The sequence below is a fragment of the Cygnus olor genome, chromosome 5 (assembly GCF_009769625.2).
Source record: "Cygnus olor isolate bCygOlo1 chromosome 5, bCygOlo1.pri.v2, whole genome shotgun sequence".
Classification (NCBI taxonomy): Eukaryota; Metazoa; Chordata; class Aves; order Anseriformes; family Anatidae; genus Cygnus; species Cygnus olor.
This window is the reverse complement of record NC_049173.1, coordinates 5,194,144-5,218,622: the sequence shown is the minus strand read 5'-3', so window position 1 is coordinate 5,218,622 and position 24,479 is coordinate 5,194,144. Positions and strand designations below refer to the sequence as shown.

General features: G+C 45.4%; 1 protein-coding gene across 7 annotated transcripts in view; it reads left to right on the top strand.

The window, feature by feature from the left end:
- Positions 1 to 24,479, top strand: part of ARMH4 (armadillo like helical domain containing 4) — a 55,041-nt gene that overhangs the window by 14,110 nt on the left and 16,452 nt on the right. For all 7 annotated transcript variants that reach the window (XM_040558428.1, XM_040558432.1, XM_040558431.1 and 4 more), the window contains exon 5: positions 9,153 to 9,401. In XM_040558428.1, the coding sequence (XP_040414362.1) occupies positions 9,153 to 9,401 (249 nt within the window). The remainder of the gene's footprint in view (positions 1 to 9,152; positions 9,402 to 24,479) is intronic.

The following is a 24,479-nucleotide window of genomic DNA, read 5'->3' as shown; positions in this document are numbered from 1 at the left end:
GGTGAAAACCAGCCCAAGTTCAGTGCTGCCCACTTCCTGCAGCTGAATAAGCTCCAGCTTGTCCCACTTCATTATTAACCGGGGATTTAGAGGATGTTTACTTGGGGTGGTGATTTTGGGATGGAAGGAGGGACACAATCTGGTTCTTACTATTTTTCCCATGGGGGCTTTAAAGGTAATTAAAAAGAAGGGTCTGTTTATGTAGGTGTTTCTGCAGGCTAATATGCCTGTTGCATTTTTCAGGCACTCCTTCAAAAAGAAGTCCAAATGACTATAGTGTGTAAGCCCTTGGGCTGGTTTCTGTTCAGTCATCTAGGCTGCTTCAAGTATAGCTGCTGGGGTTGAGCTGCTTTCGCAGTTCAGCTTTTCACGTAGGCTGCTGGATGGGGAAGATACTTGTAGAAGATGCTCTACTTAGTGCCTGTTGTATAGTGTCAGGAACACCTCTGAAAATAGGCAACTTAAATTCTGTGTTCTAGAGGGAGGAGAACTTAGCCATATAGCTCTTGAATAGGAGGTGCTCCTGATTAATCAGGCTGGCTCTCAGCATGTAGCTGGCAAAGCCCTTGTCAACAGTGTGGAGGAGTGATCCCAGGGTTGGGAAGGCATGCTGAGAAACTGAGGTTCAGCCAAGAGCTGTGTTGGGTGAGTCTGAATGTGTAAGTATGGAGTTTAGTTCTGAGTCAGGGCTGAGTAACAACAGCCTTAGGGTGGAATTTCACATTGCTTTTCATAGCATCAAACACAGTTCCTAACACCAGCAAGTGCTGGTGTGAAAGTGCAATGAGCAGTAGGGTTGGGTCTGTACAGAGCCCATTACTGGTGGTAGCCACAAGAGAAGCCAGTTACAGACTGAGGAACCTGTCTTGAGCAATGGGGAGGCAGCACTCATGGGCATTGTAACAAAAACTGAGGAAAGTATTGCTCTCAGCCTGCTCTAAAAGCTTTCTGACCTGTATAGGTAAACACCAGTCAGTCGGTAGGCTTCTTTTTGGATCAACCATCTCACAAGTACAAGGTCCCTGCTGTGTAGGACAGCCCACAGTGTTCCCAGTGAGCTGCTGTATGCCTGCCTAATGCCACATCTGGCTGCAAAGTCCCTCAGCTGTCCTGAGACAAGGGGCTGGACCTGCCTTTGGGATTAGCAAATCCAATGTCCAGCAGTTGTAGGGCACCTCATTGCTGAATCTTGGCTGCAGGTTTAACTCTTTTGCTTTGTCTACAACAAAGGCTGCTCCAGAACAGGGTCAGTATGAAGCTTTAGACTTTGACCTTACCATATTCATGATATTTTAATGATGCCCCCTTGGTCTTTGGGTTTCTGTGGTTCCTGTCATGCTTTGCTCTGACCTGTGTACCTGTATTTATCCTTCCAGCATACAGTGGGGCTTAGCTAATCTCAGTAAGAGCTCTCATACTCTTCCCATTTCTCTACCTATTTTGGCAGTTCTGTGCTTCCACTTGGTCTTATTCCTTTGCAGAGGCATCCAAGCTGTGCATAATATTTAGAAGTGAAGGCAGCAGTTGCCTTTGAGAAAATACTTCAGAACTTGTAGTTGTTTACATCTTAAAAAAAACCACTTCATTCTCCTTACTTCTGGGCTGTGTTGCAGTACATGGAACCTTCTTTTGGATGTGAAGAATTTTTAATGAAAATTAAGGCTTTGAGTGGATCATGATTGCGTGGATTAAGGCATGCCTCATTAAATTTCTGCAGCCCCATTAAAAATTTAAATGAGGTTGCAGGGGTGTAAATAAGAAGGGTACTTAGCCCAGCATGTTAACTAGCCTGATACGATCATCTGGATATCAACTAAATTGGCAAGAATCTGAAGATTTAAGACAAAGCACATGCAAGATACACTAGTAACTAAATGTTTTTAGTACACATCCTATTGCTTCTAGTTTATTGTTGCTACTAAATGAGAACTGTCCCTTTGGTGCAGGTTGACCTTGATGTCTTTCACAGTAGATGGTAGTTCATCCCTGCTTCTCTTTTGTAGTAAAAAAAAAAAACTGGGGAGGAGAAAAAGCTGTGACAGCTTTTTATATCAAAACCAAGCATTTTAATATTTACCCCAAGTACATTGTTTGACTGAAGCACCAGCAATGTTGTCCAGATCTGGTGATGCCTTGTTTGATTTCATGAAAGGGTGATCAAGCCCTTAAAGTTGGAAACTCTTAGGTAAACAGCTAAGAGAGGGTGTTAGGCTAGTTGAAGGATAGCTAGAAGAAGAGCAAGGAAACTCCTGCTGTGTGATGCCTTGTCGGTGACTCCCTGCAGAGGGAGGCAGACATGGGTCCAGCTGTCCTGCTCCACTGCAGGTGTGCTGGCAGCCCTGGTGTAACTAAACCCACAGCATCTCGTCTTTCTTAAGTGACTGGGTATGCCAAAGGAGACGCACTTTAGTACTTTGTACCTCCAAGTACAAGAAGTTTGTATCTGCTGTGCTTCATAGTTTTTTAACAGCAACTTCTGTAAGAATTGCTAGGAAGGGTTTAATGTCACTGCTTTTTCCCGGATGTCTGGTAGCTAGCATGTGTCTGTCCAGCTCTCTGGTAGAAATAAGCTGCACAGTCTCCTTTTGAGGAGGAAAAAGTGTCTTCGTTACTATGTTTGTTCTCATATGTTTAGAGACCTGATCCTGGTTGCCACTGTTCTGCCTCCTGCTGCCTAGGTGGCCTGGTTCAGTCTGATCCTCTCTGCTTGCTGTTCTGGCCAGGCTATGCTTGAAACTTTTTAACTTTATCTGACTTCTCATTTTGTCCAAAAAATTAGAGTTCACTTAAACATCAGCTGAATGTTGTAGCTTTTCCATGCTTATCTTTCAGCTAGAATAAAAATGACAAACCCCCTGCAGTTGCTATTGAGAGGTAATTGGAGTGTGTGGGTGAAAGCTTTTAATTACTTCTTGTTTTCTAATCTGGGGATTAGTTCACCCTCACAGCTTTAGGGTGGCAGATTCAGGTAAGCAGGTATATGGCATTTTCTTCTGAAGGCTTTGCAAGGAACATTTTTATGCAATCTCTCTCTGGAGCCACTAATGCTTGGGGTCCATCAGCACACATAGGAGGCTTGCTCATGAGGCTTCTCTGTGGAGCTTTGGGCATCAGGTGCAAGGCAAACCACACTGAACTGGCTTAGCTCTCTCAGAACTTCCAAGGCAGTTTATGGCCTCTGTCAGGATAATCCTAGAGCTTCATGCTCAGTGGTGTGAAGCTTTGACTAGAAATGAGCTGAGTGGGCTTGCAGTCATCCTCCCTTCTGGCATCAGATAGGACTTGAGTTAACTTTGGTATCCTGGAGGCTGTTGCCCATAATAACAGACCCAGCCCCTAGTCCATGTTATCTGTGATGGATCCATGCTGGTTGCACCTGTGGATTTGCCTGGAAAATGAATCTTAACAGCCCAAGAGTTAAGAAAGCATTTAGTAGTTCCCTTCCCAGGTAGTATGGTTGAATTGGAGACCTCTAAAGAGACACCATCAAAACTTTTTTTTTTAAGAAGTGTGATTAATATTTCTGCTTGAGACCTCTTTGGGGTAGGGGGATACCATGCCCACAGCCCTTTTCACTATAAAAGCATTTTGTTGAGAGAAGTAAATTCTGTATCTCTTCCTCTGGTCTATCCACTTACAGGTCACAGTAGTTAAGTCTGGACTGATTCACATCCCTCATTTGATAAAACTTGATAAGTCACCTTTTTTAACTGGTTGGCGGCTCAATAAGGCTCAATAACTGCCTACCCCAGGCTAGAGGAGCTCTACTGCAGCAAACTATTGAGCTAACTTGTTAGAGTCAGTGCTGTTTTATTCCGCAGTATTCATTTTTTTCTCAAAAATAGCATTGCATTGCTAAATCTACTCCTTAGCCTGGCTCAGTGTGAAAGCAATTCTGTGGTGAATGCTGCTGGAAATACAGCTCTTAGGAATGGTCATTTCTGGTCTTAATACAGAAGCAGACCCATGGTCCCTGCTAGACTTTTTTTTGCCTTTTTTTCCCCTCAAGAGCTCTTCAGTGCCTCAGCTCCACTGCAATGAGCCAGGACTGAATACAAGTGTGAAGTCCCTCAAATTTGGGTGGGGGTAGGTTAGGATCAGAATCCAAATCTCTCCTTTTACCATTTTAACATCTTTGCAATGTCACAGAGCCCTCTGCTGGGGACCAGTTTCTGCAGAGCCTGGTTTTTGGCTGGTAGATGCTGAAGACCACCTGGAGCTTGTAAAGAAACATTGAACTTCAACACTGCTGCCCTGTTCCCTCTCCTAGATGTAGCAAGAACATCCTTCTTTTACAGAGAAACTTAGAATGTTTCCTCTCCTCTTGACACTTAGGATAGTAGGTTTAGCGCCCTGCCTTGTGAGATAGGATCCTGTTTGACAGATGTGTTCTTCCCAGTATTCCCTTTCCTTATCTGTGCAGCAGGCCAGGTGTTGAATTCCTCCTGTGGACACCTCTTCTACAGCAAAACACTTAAGGCTACAGTCATGCACTGAGTCTGCAGGCACCCTCGACAGCTTTACACTGGAAGTAGTTCAGCTAAACCCATCTATCAGGATAAAAACCCTGCGGGCTTGTGCCCAGTGCTAGCTTGGGCACCCCTGCCCTGCTCAGAAAGCTGTCTGGGCAGGGCAGAGCCCAGCTCCTGCCAGCCCTCCCCTTCCACGCTGGGTTCTGTCACAACTGATTGTTCCTGGCAGCATTTTGGAAATATCAGATGGTGACATTATTACTGATCACAGGAAAGTAACAGATTAATAATGAAGGTTCTTCTAGAAAGGTCTTTGTAGATTGATAGTTAGCTGTGATTATCAAAGCAGTGCAGAAAATGAGCCATGTTCCCACACTGCAAGTACATGGGGAGAAAAGAGCTGGTGGAGACTTCTTAATGCCTCTTCTTCCTTCTCTGGCAAGAGAAGGTAGTTGTGGGCCTCCCTAACCCTGTCCTTATTTAAAAACGTCTGCTTCCTATACCACATGTGTGTGACCAAGGCCCAGTGCTGTGGTGTGGGTGGAAGTGGATAAGGGCAGAAAATGAGCTGTGGGGTGTGTGTCACCTTTGTCTTTGGGGCAGTTGCAGATGTCAAAGCAGCCTCTGGGTTCCCTGGCGTGTGTTCTTCTCAGGCACCTTGTGCAGGTAGGTGCTAGGTCCTTGTTCTAGGTCCTTTTTAGCTCTCTGCAGCAGTTGCTCAGCTCTTGGGCTGCTTTGCTTGGTGTTTGCACAGGAGGGCGCTCCATGTGCTCCACCTTCTTGAGAAGTCATGTGAAAAGTGGACTCACAGCTGGAAACCAATTAGCAGTGGCTCCTGATTAATCACAACATAGTTGGCACTCATTAGATGCTCTTAGGCACTCAGACCCCATGGTGCTGGGTACCTGATAAAATTGCAGCCTAAGAGACTATCACTATCTAGTGAGTATTGCTGCTCAGGGTATAGTAGAATATTTCTCATGTGCATAAAATCTGACAGATAATGGCTTCTTAAGTCTTCTAATGAATAAAACAATTTGCAAATGTTAATAGAAAATATCTAAACATCTATCTTCAGTGCAGGTATCTTCACCTCAAAGGTCCCTTGACTTCAGTGGGGTTATAACAAGGGTGCCTCAGTTCCAGCTTGTTACATGGCATTATACAAAAAAAAAAAAAAAACAAAAAACAAAACTTCACTGCCTTTGCAGCCTGTTTGTAGCATGTTCCCGAACCCTGTTTCTACTGCTGGGAGGGCTGGTGGTTCATTTCAGTGCCTTGCTGATGGTGCTTGCCAGCAGCTTGGGCTTATAGCTACTGCCCTGTGCTAGTAACACTGAATAACATAGATCTATTCCTGCTCGGGGGCAGCATGACTTTCTGCAGCTGTATGAAGATTGTAAAGAAATGCAAGGCTTGGCTGAAGCCATCTGTGAAGAATGGAGGGGCTGTTGCCACTTTTGAGGGGCCAGGAGGAAGAACTGGCCCAATGCTCCCCTTCCCCATGTCATGGGATGGGCCCTCTTTGCACAGGGGTTGTGAGGGCACAGGGGAGTTTTGGCTACTAGCCTCCAATAATAAATTCTATCCTGTGGATTTCAGCAGGGGTGCTAATGGATCACTCGTGACCCCATGATAAAGCCCAGCCATTGCTGTTTCTGCAGACTATTAATAAAGGTAGCAACTCACCAAAACGCTCCTAAAAACTTTTTATTCTCTCAAATGTGTTTTCTTGGTGCTCTCTTACACCTTCTCCAAAACAAAACCAAACACTTCAATGCCTGTTACAGGGTTGTCAGGTCCTTTAAAACCAAAATCTTTGTCAGAGGAAGCCAGGATCTCATTTTTATGGGGATTCCTGCTGCTTAGGTTGCACTGTAATCACAGCAGGGAAGTGTTAAATATCCCGATTTTTTTTTCCTTCATGTGTCAAAGGAGGAAGAACTGAGCCCCTGTTACAGAATACACTGCTTATTTAGTCTGTCAGGGTGACAATTTTTGCATTTTTCCACTCTTGAAGATAACACTAATTCACTCCTAGCCTATTTATACCTTTTCCTTACTGGAGGAGAAAGTATGGGCATCTTGGACTGTGTTTTGGTGCTGAAGCCCTGGTGTCACAGGGAGAGGAGATGGGATATCATCTCTCTAGGGCTTTGTTAGATTCAAGTTGCATGTCACAAGTAAGAGCTAGAATTTGATGTGTGCAAAGAAAATAAAGTTTGCACGTAACACTGCAAAGATCTGTGGAGCAAAGAGCTCCCAGTAGGAGCTGCTGTGTGTGGTGTGCCTGTCTGCTGTAGGGGGCAAGGGGGCACCTGTGACCAGTGCCAGATGTTCAGAAGAGCTCATACACCTGGGCTATACCCAAGTGCCTAGTTTGGATAGACTCACATGCAGCCAGAAAAAACATACTTACATGTTTTTTTTGTTAGAATTAGTGCCTTGACCATGAGATATGTTTCATCGTACATTTATCTTGCTTCCTTTGCAAGAAGAACCTTAGCCAAGACTTACGAGTATACACAAGCACGCTACACAAAATAATTCACAAGGGATTTGAACGTGCATGTGGAAACCCACATGCCTTCTGAATCTGCTGGCCTTTGCAGTTTTGGTCCTTTCAGTCTCTTCTTATCTTTGAAGCAGCTGCTGAGAGCTCTGAATGTCCAAGCAGTGTGGTTTAGGAGGAGAAACGTAATTTTGTAAAAAGGCTCTGGTCTGAGGCACAAAGCTGCAGCTTTTGGGGTTCAGCTGCGTGATGTGTGCATCCTTTCCTATCCCACGGTACCATCGGGTGCTATGTCCATGCCTGCCAGGTTCCTGGTGTGCCTCTGCACCTGAAATCTGACATTTGTGAAGTCTGCATTTCTTTAGAAGCATAAATTCCTGTTCGTGACCACCAAGTGGTGCTCTGTGCTGCACCTTGCAGGAAGGCAAGCTCTTAGCATTTTGGGATGGGGGTTCAAAAGCTGTTTTCAGACGTGAATGAGCTGGAGAGAAGAAGCAGCAGCGAGTCAAGAGCCCTTTTTTCCTCCTCGCAGCAGCTGCGCTATGAGGGCTATACATTATTCTCATCCTTATGCTGTGGCTGTGGGATGATTGATGTGGCTGGGTGATTTTCAGATGCGATAAGTAGTCTTGGCACTTCGATTCAGGTCTTCAGCTTGACTGCCTGCTAGAGTTTGGAGTTGCAAAGATGGATATCTGCTTCTTCAAAATTAGCTCCTGGCAGGTGTCTCCAATTAGCTTGCTAAAATCACAAGAACCTTCTGAAAACGTTGTTCCAAGGTAGTTTTTCAGAGAGAAAATCTGATCCCTGTTTTCTCTTGACTGCTTTTTCATCCAGTCCATCTAGGGAAAATGCGTTCGTGGTCCTGTTCTCCAGTGTGCTGGCTGTTTAGCATCTTTGCTATTGAAGTTTGGAAATCTTTTGTTTATAGCTGTGTTGCTCTCAGCAGAGGCAAAAGACCTATTTTAACTTGTCTTTGCAGGTTTCCTGCAAGCGCTGTCTGGTTGCTGTTCTTGTGTGTACAGAGGCTGTGTGTTTTGTATGGAAACATGCAGTTTGAGAGAGAAAATTCTGACGTTGGTTTGAAATGATGGGCACATTATAAGACAAAAACCGTCTGTAAAATGTAATGGGAATTTAAGTGGCAAACTACATCCCTGTAGGCTCCATTAGATGCTTTGCATGGTGTAATTGTTTACAGAAGTGATCATTCCTTTCCAAATACCGAAAGACATGCTGTAGCAGAATGATGCAGCGGAATTCAAGTAGCAGCTCATTTGTATGAAATGCAGGGCTAAAACTGAAAGGTGGCAAGAGGAATTGTCCTGTCTGGTGAGCTGGAAAAAACACGCAGTGCTTTAAAGCAAATCCTTGAATTGGAAGGAAAGGAAATGCTATGCAACAGCATTGTGAACGCCTTGGTTTTATGATGTACATCGATTTCTCGAGGTGTTCTGATCTCTGAAGTAGAGGCCAGCTCCCCCGTTAATTACTAAGCCGGATAACCACCAATTAAATAGATTCCCCAAAGTTCCCTAGTTAGTTTTCTTGGTTATTTTGGGGAGCAGCCTTGCTGGAGTGCCACTGCATCCCAGAGCAGAAGGGAAAAGGGTGAAACATCATACAATTGCTAAGGTGCAGCTTGCTTTGCTTACAACAGGTACAACACATCCAGCCCCGTGGGTGTCCTACCCAAGCTGCTCCAACTTATTGCACCACCTTGGTTGGGTCATTAGTTGTTAACGTGGTCTTCGGCCCCCCAGCTAAACCAGCTCCTCAGCTGCCGGGTGATGGCTCTCCCAGGCTGGGTACACCAGGACAGAGTTTTGTTAAAGGGCTGAGCAGAGCATCATGTAAATTAGGTAAAGTGCGTGAATATTATGCATTATTTTTTGGCTTTGAAAAATTATCCGTTGAAAATTCAGTTATGTCATTATTCCAGGCACTGTTTTTTCACAGTGGGTGGTTCTCTTTTGTAGCTATTAAATAGCTTGGACAAAACTTCTGGCTTGAGAAGTCCTTGTGTCTTTATAACTAAAAGGGAAGGCACAACTTTGCCTTTGGAGAGGTGGTAGCAGCGGGCCATCTTGGTGCTCGCTGGTAGAGATGTAAGAACCTTCTGCCTTGTGGGACCTTTCCTGATGTTACATTTGTCTTTCCCTGTGCAGAGGGTGAGGAAGAGGAAGAGGATGAAGAGGAGGAGGAAGAAGAAGAGGAAGAGGAAGAAGAAGAGGACAAAGACATAGATTCAATGGATGAAAGCTTGGAAGGTGACACGGAGCTGCCGGGTTTCACGCTTCCAGGCGAGACCTCCCAGGAGCCCATAGCTGGCCTGGAAAACCCTGCGGCCCAGCTGGCTGGGGTGTCCTACCAGGTTCCCGACACCATTGAGTGGGAGCAGCAGAACCAGGGTCTGGGTAAGAGGAAAAGTCCCTTCTTCCCTTGTCCTCATGGTGGCCACGTCTCCTGCTCTTCGCTTTGTGTGGGACAGCCCATCATGCTGAAGGCCTCATGGGTTGGCCTTCAAGATCTTTCGCTAAACACAGAGCAGGAGCATTTCCGAGGAAACCCCGTCCCCCAGTGCCAAACTGGATGGGTCCCAGGTGATGTGCCCTGAGGTTTTAGTGTGGGGAGAGCCTTCCTGAATACTCCAGACCTGATCCTTCATTCCCAGAGCTTAGCGTTGTGTGGCTCAGAGGGTGGACAAAAAAATACTGCTCAAGTGAGACTCCTGGGGAAATTTCAGGGCCCTTTGCTTGAATTGGGTTGGTGCGGGGATATAAGTCCCACGAGGATGAAGCAAATAGGGTAGTTGCTAATCAGCCCATTGCTAGTGCAGCAGCATTCTTGTGCCATTTTTCTGACATTTCTTCAGTGTTGTATGTCCAGGCATGGGACCCCGTGGTGGTTAAGCAAGACAGACCTGCAAGGCCTGTATAAAGCTTTATATAGTTTATTCCCACTGTATGTATAGACCCTGTGCTTTATGGCTGGACTAATTTATTCTGCCTGGAATTAGCTGATTCACGTTTGCGTGTGCGCTGTCTATCTGATGTAAGTCAAAGCTGGTGTGGAACAAGGTAGAATTTAAAAGGAAACTTGCCCAGTTTGGCTACTTGGAAAAAGCACTGGGATCATTTTGTAGCAAATTCAATTTCCAAGCCAAACTCCATCAAAAGCAGTGGGAACCTTTCAGGTGAATCAGTGGGAGCTGAACCACATCTGTAGGGAAAGTCTCAGTGTGTGACTAGTAGTGATCTAGCTCCTTTTGAGAGGCTCATCAAACACAGAAACCCCAAAACTCTTTTATATGTTGAGTTATATGAACTGTCACCTCCCCTGGATTTTTAATTCTGACATAACCTGGTGTTTCTCCCTATGTAGTCCAATTTTCAGTCCGCTTGAGTGTTATTTGCTTCCTTTGAAATGAATCAAAGAAGGTATTTCAAGAGCCCCATGAGAGGGTTGCTCTTTGCAGGCTGAGTTTGCATCGGGTCTGGATCTCCCTGTCCCACTAACTCTTGCCTGAAAAGCATTGTTTCTGGTGGTTCATGTCAGATCTGGTTCATGTGTCCCGTTGTCCCACTAGGCTGGACAGGAGCTGTGTGAGGGGAATAATTCTAATATTTAGTGGCTTTCTGGTAGGCCTTGACAAGCTGGATTAGAGAGATACGTGACAGTGCTAGGAGGAAAAGCATAGGAAACACAGAGTTATCATGAGGAATATCCTCATATCCTCAGCAGGAGGCAACGAAGGAGGTTGTTCTGCATAAGGCATCAGGCACAGCTGTGTTCAAGGCTGATGCAGGTCTGAGGGGGGTCATGGCTGTGTTTCCAGCCCTGCCACCTTCACTGCTGGAGGAGAAGGCTCGGGGTGGGAGGTACCAGTCACATACCTTGGTAATGAGACAGGAGAATAAGCAGTGGCCAGAGGCTGAAGGTGCCCTGGTGTGCAACAAACCTCTCTGCCTGGAGAGACTGTAATAACTATGCACAGAAAATAAGTAGACCTAGGCTATGAAACAACACGTAGCTTTAACCTTGTGTTGTAATTTGTTATGAGAGATCCTTATTCTAGAGCAGGATGCTCCTTATGGTATCTTTTTCTGAACATATGGGACCCAGTTCTGTTTCTGATGTTTATTATTACTGCATCGTGCAGCCTTCGTCCTCTACCACCTTCTCTCGTTCTTAGACCTTGGAAAGGTTGTCTTTCCAAAAATTTCAGACATGGAATGAGTTGACTGTGCAGCAAAACACAAGGTTTTTGTCCCTCACGTGTGTTTTATTTACCCTCACACAAATTGGAGGAGCCTGCTGTGAGGTCTGTCATGTTAGTTCAGCTGCAAAGCGCCAAGCACAGGCACCTGAAGGACTGGGCAGGTGTGAATTTCTGCTCTCTCTCTAAGTGCCGTATTAATGACTGGGTTATGCATCACCGCTTCCAAAAGGTTTGGCCTGCCTTCATTTTGAAGCTGTTGCAGTCTGCGCAAGCAGCCACGAGGGAGGGGGTGAGCAGAGCTCGTCCTCAGGGGCTGGGTGGGACTTCTGTGCTGAGATGCTGGGGAGAAAGGAGGGGGAGTGGTGGGATCAGTCTCTAGACTTTGACTCACCTCTCTTATTCTACCAGGTAAACACTTACATAAAGAGCCATTTATTCTTTTTCTGGCTGGATGACCTAAATGTCTCCTTGATACCGGCTCCTTCCCCATCTAGAGTGTGCTTATGTGCTCATCTTCCCCATCTGCAGTGCTCCTAAGAGGAAGGGAAATTATCTGTGTTTTAGACAGAGGCACAAAGAAAAACAAGGACTTGCATGGGCTCACCTGGAAAACCCGAGGCCACACACGGAACTGAACCCAGGTGTTCACAGTGTCCTTTGCTGGGGGTGGATGGGGAGCAGGAGATGCCAGCAAGGCTGGAGCATCTCCATGGCAGCCGTGAGCAGTGCTGGGCTCCTTCTCCCCTTCCTGGGCTCCTTCTTCCCATTTGTGCCAGCTGGGGGTTTCTGTCCTGTGCCCCTTGTCCAGGGTGAGCGTGCACAGCCTGAGCTGTTGCTCTGTCTGCACCTGGTCCTGGCTACATGCTTCTTTACGGGGTGTGTTAACAGGGGTGCTCAGAAAGGAGAACAGACAGGATGGAAAAAAGTGTATAGTTTGTGCCAGCAGGAGGAGGATTGTTAAGAAGAAAAGAAGTATCCCAAACCTGACAAGAGGCCAAAAGCGCTGCCCACATTGTTCTGCTGGAGTGTGTGGAGAGACCAGATGTACTGTGAAGGGCTCGTAAAAACTTCAGATGTGCTGGACACGTGCATAGACTATTGCTCTTTGAAACCCTTTTTCTCTAAGTGCTTTTCTTCCAAAGGTAGCTCTTTGAAATCCATTTCCTTTAAGTGCTTTTCTTCTACAGCTAAAATTAACTTGACTTTCATTTTAAGACAGCTTCATAACCACTGTACATCCCTAGTCACAGCTCTGGAGAAGGGAGGGCTGCAGTTGTGAATCCACATGGGCCAGGGCATGGTGCACCTGCCTGTCTCAGCCCATGGTGAGTCTTAGGAGTGGGAAGGGAGGTGCAGAGCTCTTCCCTGGGATCCACAAGCAGTGCTGAGGAGTGAAGAACTTCCCATTCTGTGCAAATGAAATATAGCTTAGAGGGGAGGTTATTCTGCCTAACCTGGGATATGGCACAGTATGGAAGTCCTGAAGAAAGGTAACAGTACCCAGTGGGGTACAAGGTAAGGGCACAAGAAGAGACAGGGCAATGCAGTCCTGTGACCAGGACAACATGAATTTGTATACTTTAGTTTGCACATTATTGGCTCAATAGCTTGCAACAGATCCTGTGAAGTTACTGCAGTCTGCTTTATTAATGACTGGTTTCTCTAGGAGATAACTGAAGATGTTTCTGTTGGAGTAAATTGCAGTACACACACGGCAGTCAATTTTTCTACCCCTGTGTTTGTTTCTGTCACTGTTCTGTTAAATGGAGAAGAGGAATGGGCTTGTTTCTTCTGGATTCTCTTTTTTTTTTTTTTTTTTTTTTGCTCCCTAAGCATCAAACTTACAGTTGGCATCTTCCATCTTTTAAATTCTTTGCACATACATCCTTCTCCTGGGGTGCATCTGTCCTCTGGCCTTTTTTTTTGAGATTTTGAGATTGAGGAATTTTGAGATTTAACTCTAAAATCTGTAGCACAGAAGAGTCCAGAAGTATCAGAGTAGCTATACTCAGGTCAGTTATTATTGAGTTTACTTTGTCTGATAGCTGACGTGCCCCAAATCCATAGAGAATGAGTGACTTGATCCACAGACAGCTTGGCAAAGCAAGAGACGGTTTGGATTTTTGTAGTGGTCAATGAAAACATGCCAGAGAAAGAGAATCATTAAAAATGTCAATTCTGGGAAGTCAGATGGTCCTACATTAACTCCAGCTGAGCAAAAGCAATTTATATGCACCAGTAATGAGGCTGTCAGTTTTACAGTCAGTCGGCAGACTCTCTAAACAACAATATTTAGACAAAAAAAGTAGAAGTTGATCCTCCAAACACTGCTGTGATGGCATGTGTCTCTGGAGAAGGAAGGTCTGAATATGCTTTGGGATCTCTGTCGGTGTCCTGTTCAAATGCTTTGTGTTCAGATGTTGCTAGCAAAGGACATGTTGGCAGTACTTTGGGATCCCCCTGAGATGACCTGTCTCCACTTGTTTGATTTGTACCTAGGTGGCATGTAGCAGGTGAACACAAACTGTTTGGAGAACATCAGAGGGCCAGGAAACTTGGGCTTTCTAGGAATGAATAAAAATTTATCATTTTTTCTCCACAGTCAGGTAGGGGGAGGAGGACCAGGGCAATTTGCTAGTCCTCTAATTTTGCTGCTTTGGGGCTTAAAGTTAGTTTGTTTTGTGCATTCAAAATGTATGCAGTTGTTTGGAGCAACACTGGGATTTGCTTTTAGAGTCTTACAAGGTTGTGACTTTTTGAATGTATGGCTCACATCGTCTACGTAAAGGGTTATGGTGGAATTTGGTTCTTCAATACGTTGACTAAAACCCAAGAGTTGCTTATCCTAAGCCACTGCTAATATGAGATAACAGTAAACAGAGGAGAAACTGATATGAACCAGAAATCTTAACAGAGGAACCTGTTGTTATGCTCAAAATCTTGTTTTTTGTGCAAAGAGAAGGCGTATTGCATCTATACCTAAAACCAATAATTTACTGCTAATATAATTGAAATCTAATTATTATTAGTCTATATATAGCTACTATAACAGAAAAAAAAGAGGAAATAATTGTGCTGATACAGTTGCTGTACCTACACTTCTTAGTTTCTGTGCCTTTTCCTGGTGTTAGGCTCATCCTTCCCTTGCATCTGTTAGCATTAAGGTCGGTGGCTTCGTTCTGGGGTTGGTGGTGGGCTCGTTAGCATGGGGTCATCATAGTCTGGAGTCCTTGCTGGGAGAAATATGATGTTCATGGTAGTTTCTTCTTCCTCACTCTAGGATACACTTAAAGTCATTTTTATGTGTTTACTGACACAATTTTTCACCTTGCCCTTTCTTTATTGATCTGCAGCTCCATATTACAACTCAGTTTGCTATTTATGGTGGCTTTTATGTATTTTAGATACTATTTAAGTTCTCTTTTTTACCCTAAAACATTTTTGTCCAGGTCTATATTTCTTTAACTGACCATTGGTGTGTTGCTTATAGACATGGGGACTCTAGTGCCAGCACGGTCCTGTCTTATGGCAGTACTCAGCACTGTATCTCCATTGCTCGAGGATTCTGTTATCATACCTGGCATGTGTTTCCCCATATGGAACCGTTATGTTAGAGTCCTAAAACCATTCAGTACTGTACAAAAATAAACAAAAGTAAAACATAATAGCCATAGGCACCGTCAGTTAGAAACAAAAAATGCTGCTGCAGCTAAATCAAGAAAAACAAAGCTGTAGGTAGGTCAAGGAAATGTCAGACAGAGAAAGACTGACAAGCCTCCGTCCTGAGGCCTTACAACCTCGTAGCAAGGCGACAGCAGTACCACGTTACAGGGCTATGTGATTGTGCTGTGGCTCATAAGAAGTCCCATGAGTTGCTAGATTCCACAACATCTGTTACTGGTTTCCATCTACCCATGTAGGTATTGTACATGGTGGAGTTTGGACCATCGCTGTAGATGGGAAATTAAACATATAAAAAAAAATCAGCAGAGTTATAAAGAAGTTATGAAGTGTGTCAACATCATTCTCAACATGCAGTTTCCAGAATATATACCCAGTCTTTGTTTCATGTACTTGAGTGTATGATCTTGGTTCATACGATAATGGAAAGCCATAAAACTGTCTCCGTTATGCAAGTGCCTTGTCATTACCTAATAAACACACGCTTTTGGAAGCATGTGTTTTGTTTTGTTTTTTTTTTAAGGAGTAAACATATTCTCAGCTCTGACTAACAGAAAACAGCTGTATTGCAGATCTGTGGCTGCAAATTATACTACATAAACCATGTAACCTCTATCACTTTGATTAGTGGTGGTAAGGCAGAGCAGCAGCAGCAGAGTAGTGCAAGATGGTAAAATTTTGAAATGACATTTTTACAGGAAGCCAGGATTAATGCTTTTGTGGGCAAAAATAACCAGCATTAGGCAGACAGAATCTGAGACTCAGAAGTTAGTAGTGCGTTCTTTAATTGCTGCCCCAAACGGATCTATTTTAGGCACTCTTACAGCTCGCGTTATTGGAATATCAGAGTGCCTTTTAATCTTTAATGCATTTATCTTCTTAATTATCCTGGAGAGGTTGTCCATGTTTTACAGGTGCCAAGCAAAAACATGGAGAGGCCAAGTGACCCCAGCAGTTTCACAGGGACCCTTTAGCAGAGCAGGGATTTGTTTCAGGTGACGGAAGCAATGCCTGGGCATCACCATTCTCTGGCTGATGTGCCTGAGGTAGGACTTTGCACCTGCATTTCTCCCTGGATAAGTGCAAGGGATCACACACAGCAGAAAAAGCACTGATAAGACAGAGCCACCATTACAACAGAAGGGACCGAGTCTGCAGGAGTCCCAGATGAGAGTGGCCAACAGGAGCCAGGATAAGCAGCAGCTGTAATTTGTGGTGTGTTTGTTCGAAGCGTGGCTCCTCGCAGCAGTCTTGCCCTCTTTAGCTTTGCCTCGTGTGTGTTTATTGATGTTTTGTTGTGCACGGCATTGGCCACGCGAGGTCTGTCTTCCAGGCGGGTGCAGACTTAAATGAGCAGTCTTGGAAATATAGATGATTATTTTTACTGTCTTCCTGGGTGCTTCAAGTAATTTATACGGTTCCATATGCTCCCCACTAGCTTCCCTTCCCTCTCCAAATCAGTAATAAAGCTCCCATCATCAGCCTGTGCATGAATCTCTTATTTCTGTTCCTCATAAGGATGTGTACTGTTTGGAATTACTTCTTTCTAACTGTTTTAAGAGTTTGCTCATGGTTGTACCTCAGTCCTACAGCAGACTAATATTCAGTCAGGTTTGCCTTGTCAAGGGAAATTTTGCATCCAAGTACCTGTCAGCAATAGCGATCCTCTTTCCCGGCTTGTTGTGACATATGCTTTTATAATGACAGAGCAGCTCCCAAAAGAGAATAATTCACATCAGTCAGCCTTTTCTTTTTGTCAAATTTCGTCCCGAGGTGCTTTAAGGATCGTGTCTGCTGCATTTTTACGTCCAGCACAAGACCACCGTGCCGCTGCCAATGCAGCCTGCGTGTTTTAAAGGTGAGAAGCTGGCAGTGCCACGCTCTTCCTATTGGAAGCTCTTCAGACGTTGTCCTCAGAGCAGAAATAAAGACCAAGAGAAGGGAACAGCAATGAGCGGAACAGAAGATATGAGACTCAGTCGCTCATACCTGGCTCTGGAAGCAAACAGTTGTCAGAAATAGGTGAAATAAAGCTGTTGCTTACGGTAAAAGAAAGTGTGCCTGCAATTTGTCAGAAGGAAGGGGAAGGCAGCAGGGGCCTTGCTACACAGAAACTTCTAGCAGGAAGCTTCAGCTGATATTTTAGCCCTGACGTTTTTGCTGGCATATGTTGAGAAACAGCAGCACTGTCACCTCAGATACATCACTTTGAAATAGCAGCCCTGCCATGAGTGTCATGCCTCTGGTTAAAACCATCTCAGGGTAAGGTTAGCTAAGCCTACTCGTTATCAGTCCTCAAGTGCTGCTTCCAGGAGCTAGGGGCAGGTGTAGAGGGCTTTGCTCACGTGTGGGGCCAGGTTTGGCTCTGCCCTCCTTCTCCTTGCCCACAAAAAGTGTGGGATCCCACCAGCAGCTGAACGTTTTGACCTCCAGCTGTCTGGCCCCATCCATCCATTAGTGGCAGTCTTACAGTTAGGATGTCTCTGATGTGGATTGGCACTGACTACTCCAGGTAATTTATCTGATCTTTTTTTTTTTCCTGAATTAAGGGGTAGGGTCCATTAGCCAGTGCACTGCTCCGTGCTGCAGAGGCTGGACCAGCCCAGCACCACCTGTGCCCGCACGGGGCTGTCAGGCTGGCACCGTTTGAGGCTGTCAACTACTTTGGCACAGTCTGTCCATCCTGCTGTCTGTCAGCCCTGCTGTAACAGAAACCCTAGTATCTCGGCTGTCTTTTTAATCTGCAGTAATCCGGTTCCTACTCAAGTCTGCAGTTTCGGTGTGTCACATTTCAGCACGCCTTGCCTCACCCTCTGTCCTCCGGCTTATATATGTCACAAATCCCGGCTCCGTTCAGGCAGAGGAGATGGTTTTCAGCCCCCTCTCCCACTGGGCTGCAGCAATCACTTAGCTTGATTGAAGAATGCAGGCAGGCTAGCAGCTCTCCCTGGGTCAGAGTTATTAATTTGTGCTTGATGTACTTGTCTAGGTGGCCTTCGCCTCGTAAAATGAGACTTGTCCTTACGTTGGAGAAATCAGATTTATTTTCTAATAGCAATACATATATACTACAGTGCAAAAAATCTGTTTTCATGACATTTCAGCCCTCAAAAAAAAAAATAGAGAGAGGGAATGTGAAGGTTCATTGGCCTTGAATTTCCTCTCCTCTTCTGGGGATTTGCGTCAGAGCCTGATCTTTTGGGTTAAAATGTAGCCTCCGATCGCAGAGTGATAAGAGAAAAATGGAAGAAAAGAGCTCGTTGCAACTAGTACCAGAAAGAGTGGTGGTAATGTATTGAGAAGATGGCTCTAAAATATTCCTTTCTAATGAGAAAGTAGATATGTTCTCTCTCCGCTTGGGCAGTGCAAGCCGCAGATGACTGATGCTAAACTTGCCTCCCTGCTGGTGTTTGTTCAAATTCAGATGACTTGAGGATCAAAGGAGATCTAAGTTCCTTCCTGGAAGGACGCTCTCTTGATAAACATATAAATCCTGCCCTGCCTGAGATCAAGTTAGGGACACGTATTGGAAATAAGTAAATTGCTCGGATTTTGACTGACAATAAAATAATTACCTCAAACTGCAAGCAATTGGTGTTTTGCGAAAACGCTGTGTATCAGCATTAATCACCAAGAGGGGTCGATACGGTGAGAATTACTGGAGGCTTTTGCTTGCTTTTATTTTTTTTGCCTTATGTTTGAATAACTCTAATCACAGCTTCATCCAAGCCTGGGATGTAATAAAGGGTTTCAGCAAAGCTGTTCCCAATAACCTATCATTTCTTTTAATATACTGGCAATGCCATCAGTGCCTGAGGATTTATTAATGTGAAGCAAGCCCAGGAGCTCTCCCAATTTTCTCCATTTTGTTCCTTTTCTAGGCTGCTTTCCCCACACCTCCCCTGCTTCCCTCTGGCTGCTCAGGTATTTGCACAGACCAGTTTTGCACGCCTGGGGTCGTGATGCTCTTTCTGTGATGTGGCCAGGGCCAGGTCTAATGCCCATGGGGGATCTCAGAGGGCTCTGGGTCACCTCCCTCTCCCCACACCACCTGTATGGCCTGGCAGGTGACAGCCTGCCAGGAAAATACCTTCCTCTTGGGCGTTGTTATTTCTTGTATCTGGAAGAAGTGGCTAAATGCAGTTTCCTTCTATTTTTTGGTTGTAGGGAGTGTTGTATAGAGGGTCGAGTGTAGCATTAGAGTGAACGGAGAGCCCCGATGAGGCAGTGCTTTCTGGGGATGTGCTCTCCCATAGCTGGAACACACTCCTGGGGGTGCTATTTTTGAGAGGTGGGTTTCACTTGGTTGTAAATAATATGCTGCTGATTTAGGAGATGTTCTGGGGCTTAGTGGGCAGGGGTATAGTCCTCCAATAGGTATCTGCTGCCTAGAGCTGGCGTCCCCAGCTCTGAATCACCTGCTGCAGGGAAAGCATGCTTCAGTGGTGCTAACTGACAGCAGCAATGAGTAGTTATTAAGCACTGAGTAGTCACTAATGTGTGGGCTCTGAAGATGAATATGAGGGTTTAAAAAGCCGGTGGAACTCATAATTCTTCATGTATTCTGAATCTGCTTCAAGGCATCCATTACAGCGTTCACTCTTGTATCCCATTCTGAAGATACCAACACCTGCACAGAGAAGAGCTGTGTCATGGGCTCAGTATTTCTGTGTACGACCTTGTGGTCCCGCTGGCAGGTAACAAGGGAGATTTACAAATGAGGCATGAATGCTCCAGAGCCCGGCTAGAACCTGATTTGCTCCTCGCGACCTGATGGTCATTTGCCTTTTCTTTCCCTTCTCTGCTCTGTGATGCTTAAACCCAGACTCTGCTAACAGGGTCCGCAAGGGCTGGAGCTTCCCAGGCCCTGGGTAGCGATGCAGAGCTTCTCTCCTGAGTCACTCTGAGCTTGGGCTGGGTGGGTGTAAATGCTCAGAGTCAATATCCCTGCTGAATTATGGAAGAAAACAGGACTTATTTATGCCTGGGTGAGGAGGAAAGAGTGGAGAATGTTTCCAAAACAGATCCTTGAGAAACTTTTAGGGACAGTCAAGTTCCAGGGGGAAAATTTAAGCTGAGAGTTATTTTTATTGTTAGTCCTACCACTGTAACAGTGAGTTGGGATGATCATCTGGAGACTTGGTTGGCAGAGAGTAGAAATTAAAACAAATCCTCTGCTCCAGATCCTCTTGAGAGGAAGAGGAGGATGTTACAGTAAGAACACTGGCCTGGTGGGATGGGGGGAGCAAAGGAACAGAGGGCAGAATAACAGCCATCATTCTGACCATAAATGTGTTGTTCTACCCATCTAGATGAGGATGTATGGGAGCTGGAAAAGGTACATGGAAGACAAACAAGAACCAAAAGGCAATCAAAAAGATAGCCTGGTCTCTTCTGCTTAATTTCAGAAAGAAGCAGTGCTGCATTTTTCTTATGTGACCTTGAGCAAATCCTTTACTTCTCCTGTTCCTGAGTCCTGGCATCCATAAACGGGCTGGTATCAGTACTTCTGTGTGGTTTGTTCATTCAGGTTCTTTAGAGCAGATACCGTCTCTCTTTATGAGTTTATAGAGCATTTATTACATGAATATAGCATCTCAGGTGGGCTTTCAGCGCTTACAATGATAGGAATAATTCACAAGAAATTCCTTCCTTTCCTCTCTGTATTATTTTTGGCTGATAAACAAAAATATTGATAGCTGCTGAGACAAAAGCGTGTACTGAAGCTGGCTGAAGAGGTAACGTGGCCCCTGGATCAGCAGTAAATGGCCACGGGCTGGAGAGCGAGCCAGGGAGGTGTCACTGTGAGTTTGCCCTGCTTTTATGCTGTCTGGTGAGTGTTCAGGGATGGGTTATGTCATGAAGCTGATCCCATACAGCCACTCTTATGTGCTTTTCCTTTGGCACAAGCTTTGCCCTGAAGCCCTTAGCCTTGTTCAAGGACAGAAACCCCAGCAACCAGCTGGTTTTGCTCACTGCAGGGAGACGTGACTCAGTAACCCAAGGCACCTCCCTAGGCTCTTGTTGTGCAGTGTCTTTCAGGTTCACAGAGCTTCACATAAAGCATTGTTATTCTGAAATCAGAGGCATGAGCCTGTTGATAATTTAGCTCAGGGGCCAGACGTGCAGCAGAGCACAGACATCAGTGTGAGTTCTCGTCGTCCCCTTCCCTTGCTGAGGACTCATTTTTGTATTTGGCTGCTCTGCCTGCAGTGCTTGCAACTGTTGGGCTGAACTAATTTCCCTTGCAGCACAGGCAGGATCGTGTCTCGAGTCCTCAAAGCAGAAAAGCTTGTGCACTAGCACAGAGAGTAGTGGCCTTTTCAGCCACCAGGTGGGCTTTCTCTGCTCTGTTTTGCAGGGTCTTGTTTGCTGTCATGGATATTTGGATGGAAATTTTCTTGTATGCATAAAATGCCTGTGGATTCCCACAGCTGCCTAGGTTGTGGGTCCAAAAGCTCGTCCTGAGACGTGTGGTCTGTCAGCTCTTGGCTTCCGTGGATCTGTTTGTTATCTCTTAGAAAGTGGCTTCGAAAATGAAACTTAAGCTCCTGTATGCCTAGGGGGAGTTTAAATAAATGTGGACAAATAGCATTTCTCAGTAAGTGTACAGATTTATAAGTCAGGATGTTGTGATGAACTGGTTTGAGTCAAGAGTTCACCTGGTCTGTCGATCAAACCTCTAACTGGGTTTGATCAGTAATTGCCTGAATCTGTCAACCAATTCACAGCATTACAGGACAAGGCCAGTAATTTATCTTTCATGTGTAGAATTGCATTTCAGAAGTGCTCTGCGGTTTTACTTTTTCTGTACCTACAAAGAATCGCAGATTTTAGGTGATCCAGAGAGGTTTTGCTCATGCTGTGGAAAAGGAAATCTTTCCCCAGGAAATTCCCTGTGCATATTCTTTGCTGTTTTAAATGAAAAAAAGAAAAAGAAAATGCAATCCAGAGCTCTCCTGACCAAGGGGCTGTGATACTTCCAAAACAGCCAGAAGAAAATTCTGGTTACTAACCCTTTTTTTTTTGGCTTTGTGTATTTCTAAAATATGCTGTTGGATAATAATTTCTTTCTGAGGGAAGGCTATTAGCATTGACTTTGAGATTAGAGCTTGCTCACTGACTTACTTGCAGGATTTTGCGAGACTTTTTGGAAGATAAGCGAGCAGCCCCCTGCTTGAAGCCTGATGAAATGCCTGTGTCTTTCTCCAGGCTGATTACTTTTAGCATGTAATGTGGAGATTTATCTGCACGCCGGGAGACACAGAATCCTGGCAAAAGTCTTTTAATATTTCGTTGTGCCTTCCCCTGCTGCTGCTTCTTGTCTTTTTTTGACCTTTGTTTCATCCTCTTCCCTTGGTGGGTGTTGCTGTGCCCTACCGACCTTCCAGCCTGGAGGTGAGAGTTGACCACGGTGAGTTCAGACAAAGGTCTCCCCGCTATGAGCATGGTATGAGTGAGTCTCTGCGTGTGATGGAGCAGGTGAGCCTGGCATATCCCATCGTCTGACAAGGACCTGGAGGTCTCAGGAGGAGTGCGTGCCCCGCAGCTAGAAGGGAAGCCCCCTTTGAGCTCTGCCCCTCTTCATGTCTCACCTGGTGGGCACGAAGCACCGGATCAGCATGGGCTGAACGAGACCTGCCTGGTTGGTGCAGGGGGCCACGGAGGAGGAGGGAGCCTTGATCAGACCCTGATACACCTGTCAGGTGAACAGAAAACTTTGTTCTCTCTCACGTTGAGCTGCACAGAGTGGCCATCAGCATTTAGACAATAACCATTTGCTGCTGCTTTGAAAGCAGATTAAGTTCTGAGCTTTATCCAGATAATTTCATGAAGGTTCTCACATGTCAAATCATTTCCTTGTTATTTGAACAGATGATGGCAGCAAAATCAGGAGTTATTCAGGGATCTTCATTTTCCAAAATGTCTTCTTAGAGCCTCACCTTGTTGCTGTCCTCATCAGAGAGCGGTGTCCGACCAGTTCCAATCAGGGTAATGCCCTTTCAGTGTAAGTAAATTGTTAGAGATTATCTTAATCTGCTTGGAGAAACATCAGATCCATTCATTTCTGAGCAGAAGGATTGGGGCAGAAAATGCCATAAAGCATCCTCTGACAACTCATGGATTTTGTGTTGAGGCATTTTGAAGACCAAGGACACCACCATCGATGTAAACAGCGCAGGAGCATCCTATCCTGTTTTCTGTATCCCCGTCCTCCTGGGCAGATTTCTCTTCTGAAAGGCAGGCATGGGCAAGACCAGGGGAGCTGGCGTGCTCTGCAGATAGCCTTGCTGCTAAAACTGCATCTCTTGGTGTTATAAAGCACATCTTGATGCTCTGAAACGTGTTTTCTGGGGAGCTGGGTGGGTTTGCCATCATTGAGGTTGGGCTCTCCAGAAGGGAGCACCAGTAACTGTGTGCCACAGCAGCAAACCCCATGGAGAAGAGAGTCACCCAGACTTTAATCTAGCCTCTCAGTTGGGCAGGAACAGTGCTTTGTGCCATTAGTGAAATAAGTGGAAAATGCAGAAAACAGACAATCTGAGGATAAGTTAACCCTTTCACTTATAGGAACATGCAGAGCTGGCTGGGAGGTGCAGAGAAAAGAGATTTCGCTTCTCCGCAGCCCTTGAAACTTCCACTCTGCAGCAATTAACTTTGTATATGAGGACCTAGGATAAAGGTGCAAGGCCAGAAGGATGGGGAGGTAGGGCTGGTGCCTGGTCTGGGGTTTATTGTTTCCAATAAACACCACCTCTGTGGGACGTAGGTGCAATCTGAGGGGGATCCAGGAGAAGCAGGGCCCAAGGGAAGACCAGGCCCTGTACCACTTTCCTGCACAGTGTCGAGGCCTGCCAGAAGGGGTTTCCACCATCAGCCCCATGGAACCAGGCCTGCATGTTTGGGGGTTGAATGTGGCCTCGTGCTGGTTCAAAACACCAAATAAAGAAAGCTGCAGCCTCCCAAGGTACGTACCTTGGAGTTGCCAGTGCAGCCAGAAATGAAAACTGCTCCTTTCCCTCAATGCACTCCCTTTCAGAGACTTTTCAGTTTGAACGTGTTTGAGATCAGGCATTTCCCACCATGAAAAGGGAGCTGCCTTCTCCAACTTTATCTACCAAATATATTTGTGGCTCCTTCATTTGGATAACCCGTCATCAGGCTGTCACGTTCTGCCTCCCAGCTGAGGTTTCATCTGTCAGAGTTGCTTTATCCTCAGCCGGCACAAGCTGAGTGAAACCATTTTGGTGATTATCATCGTGTATATGAGTCATTATTACTGAGAAATACCCACTGACTTTGAGCACTCGTTGCCTTGTGTGGCCCAACTTGCAATAAGAAGCTTTGCTATTAGCTGGATGGGAAGTGTCATCTAGGTAATTTTGTTATGACAGTAAAAAAGGGCTTTTGGGTGAGATTGGCAGAGCTCAGCACTGGTCTGAACCTCTTGGTGTTGAAATGGAAATTCCTCTTCTCAGCTGGAACAGGATTATGTCTGTGCTCAAGGTATTTGCAGATTTTGGCCCTGCTTTCTCCATTGGCCTTGGGTCTTCCTGCCTCCTTTTGGCTGTAGATATCCAAATCCTGTATT